The 8,716-nt window shown below is 37.1% G+C and overlaps 1 protein-coding gene across 1 annotated transcript; it reads left to right on the top strand.

Moving 5' to 3' along the window:
• Positions 1–4,768: 4,768 nt before the first annotated feature.
• LOC124910347 (secreted RxLR effector protein 161-like) lies at positions 4,769–5,191 on the top strand. The gene has a single exon (XM_047450985.1). The coding sequence runs from the start codon at positions 4,769–4,771 to the stop codon at positions 5,189–5,191; it is 423 nt and encodes a 140-aa protein (XP_047306941.1).
• The last annotated feature ends 3,525 nt before the right edge of the window (positions 5,192–8,716 follow it).

Here is an 8,716-nt window from a genome sequence, read left to right as displayed (position 1 = left end):
ACTACCAATGATGTTATTACTTTTCAATATTATTTGCAATCTCTTTATTACAATCCTAACTAACTAATGGGTATTTATATATATAGATATATAATAAAACCCAGATCTTTAAATTCAAACCCTAACCATAAAAAGTTCCTTGCTTTGCTTGATGGCATCATCATTAGCATCTCCGAGGGCAGATTCTTTAAGGTACTTATCTGATAATTGAACTCTCTTCACGTTTTCCTGTTCCTTAACAAGCATTTGTCCGTACTCCATCATCTTCTCCATCGTCATCTCCGGCGGATCGAACGTCGGCTGGCTCTTCCCTAAAATTCACAAGCTTCTTCCCGACATTCTTGGTTAAAACTAATGTGTGTAACCTCCACCGTATTATTATAAAATTTTAACAATTAACTTTATTATTATCTTATTTTATAATTTAAATCATCTTATTTTTTAATTTAAATTAATTAGGAGTGAAACATTAAAATTTAATTATAAAATATTTTCAGTTATTTACTAGCCTAACAATAATAAAATATTATTCACTCAAAGTATATATACAAAATATTTTAAAATTCTCCACACCAATAATAAATACCCATTTCATTAATTCATCGTCATACACTTTTCCCCTCACCGCACCAAGTAAATATACACATACACCAAGCAAATATGTATCAAATCAGTCCTACATTCTTGTTTATTTATTATTCTACAAACAAATTGATTGTCCCGGAAATGAATCGATGTATCAAATCAGTCCTACATTCTTGTTTATTTATTATTCTACAAACAAATTGATTGTCCCGGAAATGAATTGACAAGTTTAGCAATATCATCGTTGGAGACATTATCAATGATGAAGATACCATTACAAATACCAATCATATAGTTGTAAGTATAAACATTGATGGTCAGTAAATTAAAAGTTGTTAGCCTTTATTGTCTTTTATTCAATTAGGGCTTATTTAATGAGAAAAATGTCAATTTTACACATCAAGTTATAAGGTGTCAAATTTACTCATTAAGTATCAAAATTCTATTTATATATACTAACTTGTTACAAAATGTCAAATTTATTTAAAATAACGGAAAAGTTAAACGGAGTTAAAAATTTTGTCACATGTAATATCCACCTATTTTTTATTTGTTTTTAATTTATACTACTTTAATTCTTTTTCCATTCAAACAAAACATCCAAATTTTTCCTTATCCATTTTTTTCTTTCTCTACCTCCAACTCTTCATTTTCTTTTAACTGTTCCTCTTCATCTCGAACGGAATTTCGTGTTCGGAGAATCGCGTCTCGAACACTTCATCGGCTGTTCTGCCACCTTCACCGCCGTCATAGTTTTTTGGCCACCTGGTTAATTCTTCCGTCACAATATTATTATCTGACGTCGACATAGCTGGTTCTTTAATTTTATGGAAAAAGTTAGAGAAAGAAAAGATCTTTATAGATGATTAGTTCATTATTTCATAATTTAATCTTTATTGTAGTAATTCATACTCTATCAAATTTAGGAACGGTTAGAAGAAAATAGATAGTTATAGGGGTAGAGAGAAAAAAAATGGATAAGGAAAGATTTGGATGTTTTATTTGAATGGAAAAAGAATTAAAGTAATATAAATTAAAAACAAATAAAAAAATAAATGGATATTACATGTGACATATTTTTTAACACCGTTTAACATTTCCATTATTATAAATAAATTTGATACTTTTTGACAAGTTAGTGTATATAAATAGAATTTTGATACTTAATGAGTAAATTTAACACCTTTTTACAACTTAGTGTGTAAAATTCACAGTCTTCCCCTAATTTAATTATTAATGATTTTGAGCCTATATGTATAAGTAATTTGGGTTTTAGACTAATTACTCATTTATAATGGTTGTTTGTAAAGGTTAATATAAAACACTTAAGAATATTAAGACTTTTTCCTATTCAACAAATCTTATTGTCCTTCCCAATTTTTTAACGTTTTCTCTCTTCATAATCGTTCTTAGAAGATCCTGTAATTAAAATCAATATTTGGTATCAGAGCGACATGCTTAGGGAAATAGTAGCCTTGTTTTCTTTGCGATCATGCAACTCTCATACACTTGGTTGGGGCGTGTCATTTTGGGCAGCCCTATAGTCATCTCCTTCTCCCCCATCATCTTGAGCGCATAAAAGTTTACGTGCCCAAATCTCGCGTGCCATAACCAAGTTGAATATGTTAGCGATATTAATAGAGAGACGACTCACTCCTCGAGATCAAAGGTCGAAGATTCATCTTGTTCGAATGCAAAAATAACGATCAATGTATAATGACCGAGGTGTATTACATTCCAAAATTGAAAAGTTATATTATAAGTCTCGGTCAGATGACATAAAAAGGCAATATGATCATCTTAACTAGCTTGCTCCTAAAGATGTTCGACCAAAATGGCGTCTTGTTGATGAAGGTGGACAAATCGCCAATACAAGATTTCTCTCGAGACGAGGCAACTCGTTTCATTATTAACATCGCTAATAGATCCAACTCGGTAATGGCACGCGATACTTGGGCACGTAAACTTTTATGCGCATAAAATGATGGGGGAGAAGAAGAGGGATATAGGGATACCCAGGATCACACACCCCAACCAAGTGTGTGAGAGTTGCATGATCTCAAAGCAAGCAAGGATACCATTTCCCGCCCAAGCAAACTTTTGTGTCGAGCATCCCCTACAACTTGTGAACGCAGATCTGTGTGGTCCGATCACCCCTCCATCACTCACTAGTAAGAAGTATTTTCTTCTACTTGTTGATGATTTTGTTTTGAGAAATGACTTACGCCATTAATTTAAAATACCCGAAAAGGGTAAAAGGAGTACAAGAGCCATAAGGAATCCACAGTTGGACTCAGAAATGCACACGGACATGAAATCATAGTACAAAAATGAATAAGGAATGAAACTAACAATCAATCAACTAAAACAATACGATATGGGTTGATTTCCTCGGACTCGTCTCTCTTGTCTTTGCCCTTGTTCTTTCTTTCCTTCTTTCTTGTCACCCTTATGTCTTTTTGATGATTATAGGCGTTAGATGTGGGCGTACATGCTTAGGAAAAAAGGAAAAGCTTTTGAAGCATTCAAGAAGTGCAAGAGGCTCTTGGAGAACAAGTCCGAGCACAAGCTGAAGACTTTGCGTACTAATCGAGGTGGAGTGTTCATATCACAGAAATTTGCGGAGTTCTACAAAGAGGAAGGAGTTGAACGTCACCTCATGGCACCATACACTCCACAATAAAACAGCGTAGTGGAGAGAAGAAATCGTACTATGTTGGGTGTTGCGAGGAGCTTACTCAAGAGCATGCAGGTACCTACAAACCTCTAAGGAGAGGCAGTGCGACATGCAGTTTATCTCTTGAATCGCTTGCCGACAAAGGTGCTAGGAACTTGCACCCCTTACTAGGCATGGACTGGTAAACGACCTCATCTAGAGAACTTGAGAGTATTTGGGTGTACCAGACATGTTAAGACTGCGGGACCACATTTCAAGATGCTTGATGGTCGAAGTCAAGCCATGGTGTACATTTGTGTTGAAGATGGAAGCAAGGTACATAGGTTTCTTGATCCAGCTTGAGAAAAAATCTGTGTGAGTAGAGATACCGTGTTCGAAGAGGAGAAGAAGTGAGAGTGGTACAACGATGACAATGAGCTCGTACAAAATTTCTTAGAGTTCAAAATCCTACAAGATGAAGACAACCTAGCGGAGTTCAAAAATGCAACAGGTACACCGAACTCCCATCTTCATCAAGAAAGCTCGAATGAGTCCACAACCGAAGTTGGCCCCATCAAACTTCGTTCTCTCGTTGATGTCTATGCGGAGGCACCGCTAGTAGAGATGAATCTTGATGATTTTTTGTTGTTGACCACCAAAGAGCTAATAAAATATCACGAGGCGATAGTCAAAGAGTCATGGAATGAGGCCATGAACAAAGAGTTTGAGTCTATCAGGAAGAACAAGACATGGGAGCTCATCGACTTACCACTCAGTCACAAGACCATCGGGTTAAAGTGGGTTTTCAAGTTAAAAAGAGACAACAAAGACAACATCCTTAAACACAAAACAAAAATGGTAGCGAAAGGTTATGTGCAGAAGCAAGGCGTTGAATTTGAGAAGAAATTTGTACCGGTGGCGAAACTTGACAGTCAGGTTAATTGTTGTCATCGCAACTCACCGTGGATGGAAGATTCACCACTTGAATGTTAAATCAGCATTTCTCAATAGTGACATCGAAGAAGAAGTCTATGTCACTCAACCTGAAGGCTTCGTCATCAAGAATAAATAGCACAAGGTGTACAAGTTATACAAGGCTCTCTACGGACTACGAGCACCAAGGGCGTGGAACACTTGTCTCAACAATAGAATGATGAGTCTCGACTTCGTGAAATGTTCTCAAGAGCAAGTTGTGTATACGAGAAACTATGGAGAAAAAGTAATCATTATTTGCATATACGTCGACGACTTGATCGTGATAGGATCAAGCATTATGGTTGTTGAGGAGTTCAAAAAACAGATAATGAATGAGTTCAAGATGAGTGATCTCGGGCTACTCTTTTACTATCTTGGTATCGAGGTGGACCAGAAGAAAGATAGTATCGAGGTGGAGTAGAAAGATTATGCGAAGAAGGTGTTGAAACAGTTTGCAATGGAGGATTACAACTCGAGTAAGTATTCGATGGAAGCAAAGTTGTAGCTCAGAATGGATGTGGAAGGAAGCTTAGTGGATCCAAAGAAGTATAGATGTATCATCGGGTCTTTAGGTACTTGACGCACACTCGACCCGATATCTCTTATGTAGTTGGCACAGTGAGTCGATACATGGAGCAGTCTACCACCCTACACCAACAAGCACTAAAACACATTCTTCGTTACGATAAGGGAACAGCGAGCTATAGGATTCAGTTAAGAAGAGGACGAGAAGTTGAAGAACTCGTTGGTTTTATTGATAATGACCTAGCCGGTGACACAGACGCTAGAAAAAGCACCGAAGGGTTGATGTTTTATCTCAACGAGAATTTGATCACCTGGCAATCACAAAAGCAACGAATTGTTGCATTATCTTCATGTGAGGCGGAGTTTATGGCAGCTACTACAGCTTCGTATCAAGGACTTTGGATAAGAAACTTGTTGAGCATGGTGTTTGATTCGAGCAGAGGCCGGTAACCCTTTATATCAACAACAAGTCCGCAATAGCATTAATGAAGAATATGGTGTTTCATGGACGTAATAAACACATCGACACTCGGTTCCACTTCATTTGTGAATGTATCGAGAACCGATAGATCATTGTAGAGTTGGTAAGCACCATAGAGCAACGTGCAAACATTCTCACCAAGGCACTAGCAAGAGTCAAATTCACGAAGTGGGAGAGCTGCTCAGTGTGAAGAATCTTGAACCAAATCAATCTTACGGGGGATATTGTGAGTATAAGCATTGATTGTCAGCAAATTGAAAGTTGTTAGCCTTTATTGTCTTTTATGCAATTGAGGCTTATTTAATTATTAATGAGTTTTGGCCTGTATGTATAAGTAATTTAGGATTTCTAGTCTAGAATAAGTCTTAGAGTAGTAGTACATTCTCCATCATTGCCATCCCGCACACTAGTCATTTGTTGTCTTCTAACTCTAATATTTTCCAATACATACCTCGTTAGAATATATGTTCTTTCAAATCATGGGTCATACTAGAAAAGTGTTCCCCTACCGTTACATCCTTAAATATACGGCCTCGGTCTTGGCTTGATTGTGGATGGCCAGGACCGAGTGGTGTCTAAAAAGAGTCGTGGGTGTGCGAAAGGGCACCGGAAATGTGAAATGCTAAGTGTCCAAAGTTTCTGTCATGGCATGAGTGCGGAATGCCAGGAGCGAGAGAAGGGTGTCGAAGGAGAAGTCATGTGTGTGCGACATCGGCACAAGGTGTTAGCAAAGAGTTTTGTCGTGGCATAATCGCGGACTGCCAGGACTGAGGGAAGGACTAGGAGGAATCATGTGCGTGCAATGTGGGCATACGAGTGATAATGGTCAGTGCATTGAGAGTGTGTGCATGGAGTGCAGAAAAATCAGACTGACTTGTAACGGTTAGAAGAGATGGGGGACCCGTAAATGTCGGAATGATGGTTGAGGACCCAGAAATGTCGACATGATTAGTTGAGGACCAGAAATGTCGGTATTATGGGCAGATGTGGAGGAAAAAGTCAGCAGCGGTTGGACCAATGGAGAACGTGGGTATAGTGGATGGTTACATCCCACTACTTACAGTTATACCCACATCTAGCAGCTTGAGGCGCAACTAGACCGATGGAGAACATGGACCTGGAGTAGTGGTTGGTTATGACCCACTATTGGCAGTTAGACCCACGTTCAACAGCAACTGCCTGGAAGTTATTCTTTTGGCAGTTAGACCCACTATTGGCAGTTAGACCGGTGGAGAACTAGACTGATTGTTATTCTTTTGCCTATAAATATCTTTTGATTTGCACAAGAAGTTTTGTTGGATTTTGGATAGATAAATATCCCCACAAGTAAAAAGTCTTTTGTGTACAACCTTGAGCGTTTGTGGTCCTTTGTAATTCCTATTTGTGAGTGAATATAATTATAAAGTTGGGCGTGGCCCGTAATCTGTGTCTCTTGTCCTTCATACTTTATTGACTATTGTGGTCTTTTGGGTGTGTGTTGAGTTTGGCTGATTGTTTTGGTGCGCAAAACAAGCCGCACAAAGGTGAAAAATTAAGTAAAAATTCTGATGCGTTATTAACCCATGTGACACCTACCATCACCAAACCTAACATGATACATCAATCTCGCACTCTGCTTCAATTTTAAGATCTTTTTATGGGACAATGGCATTTCCTCCTTGATTCTACACATCCAAATGCTTCTTTCCATTTTCAAAAATCTAAAGTGGACCCATCGTACCCATAATGAGTCTTGCTTCTTTTCAATTGCCCAGATTTACTTATAATTAAGTGAGGACTTTGTTTCATTCAGTACAGTTTTTAATGTCAAGGTCTCCTTCATTCTTAGGCTTACAAACATATTCCTATTTGACATTTTGCCCATCTCTTCCTTAATTTCCCCATATGAAATTTCTCATTAAACGATTAAGATCTTTCATCACCATCTTTAGAATGATAATTTGATGAGTCTAGAATCTAATACTGCACATTGTAACTTTTATAACAAGTTCAATTATGTCTGCATATGATAGACTCTTTGAGGCCCAATCTTTATTGAATTTTTAACCTTCTCAATTAGCATCCAACAATGAGAGACTTTGAGCTGTCTGGAGGAAAGAGGAATACCCAAATAACGAACACGCAGCTCCCCTTTCCCTTCCTTAATGTTGAGAATGCTGAAACAGTTTACCTTAGTTATCTCATCAACATCACCATAAAACGCCACACTTTTTTCCTCGTTAATATATAGACCTTGTACATTTGAAAATATAGTTAGCACTTCCTTAATTGTGTTGAAGGAGTCCACATCCGCATGAGAAACAATGAAAAGATCATATGTAAAACAAACATGAGTAATTATCTTTCTCCTTACAAAAAGGGTGATAGGTATATGGTTTACTCTTCAGTATCTCCTTAAACATACAATTGAAGATTTCCATTATAAGTACAAATATGTATGAGGATAGTGGATCGCCCTGCCTTACTTCATTTTTACCCTTGAAGTATCCACCATGAACAGCATCAACACTCACAATAAAATAGGTGGAAGAAACGCATTGCATAATCCACTCTATAAAACACTTGGGAATCTGGAAACAATCAGAAACTCTTGGATAGTATCCCATCTAATGGAATCAAATGTTTTTCGAATATCAACTTTAAAAGCAACCCAATGAGTGATTCTCTTCTTACCATAACCCTTAAGAAAATCCTACATAAGGAAAAACGTTATGTGATATAGAACGACTAGGAATGAATGATGAATGCTCAAGACTAACTAGACTAGAGATAACATTTTTAAATCGATTTGAAATGACTTTTGAAATTATTTTATATATAACATTGCAAAAGAATTTTTTTTTTTTAAGAATCAGATTCAGAATAGTTACATTCCATTGTTTCAACATTCTTTTATTTTGTAAAAAAATTCAAAACCCCATCAATCATATCTTTACCAACTAAGCTCCAATTGTTTTTGAAAAGGTGGCATTATACCATCAGGACCAGAGCTTTTATTACCATTCATTTTGAAGACCACCTGCTCAATTTCCTCATTGGTAACTATTTTCACCAGTTTCCAACCCTCATGTAATCCAATATTCTTCAGCCTAAGCTGTCGAAGGTAACTAATGTTACTGGAATTGCATTTCTAAGTATCCATGAGTCCTCGAAAAAAACATATTGCCTCATCTTGCACTTTCTTATGCCCCTGAGCAACCTCTCCATTATCCTTTTTCAGCCTAACCACCCAATTTCGAATGTTTCTAACCGTGCATTTCATGAAGAAGAAACCAGTGTTTTTATCCCCAAGAAAAAGTTAGTTCTGCCTCGATTTATGTCTAACAAAACTCTCCTCATGGGAACTAAGGGTCTTGAATTACGTGAGCGCCAATTTTTCCATAGTACTTAACTCCCTCAAGTCCCTGCTTTTAAGAATTTGGTTTTGAATATATTCTTAAGATGAACTCTAGCAGCAATAACCTTAAACGAAATATTACTGAATTTGACCCGAT

Source organism: Impatiens glandulifera, chromosome 1 (assembly GCF_907164915.1).
Source record: "Impatiens glandulifera chromosome 1, dImpGla2.1, whole genome shotgun sequence".
NCBI classification, from domain to species: domain Eukaryota; kingdom Viridiplantae; phylum Streptophyta; class Magnoliopsida; order Ericales; family Balsaminaceae; genus Impatiens; species Impatiens glandulifera.
This window is presented reverse-complemented; position numbering and strand designations above follow the sequence as displayed.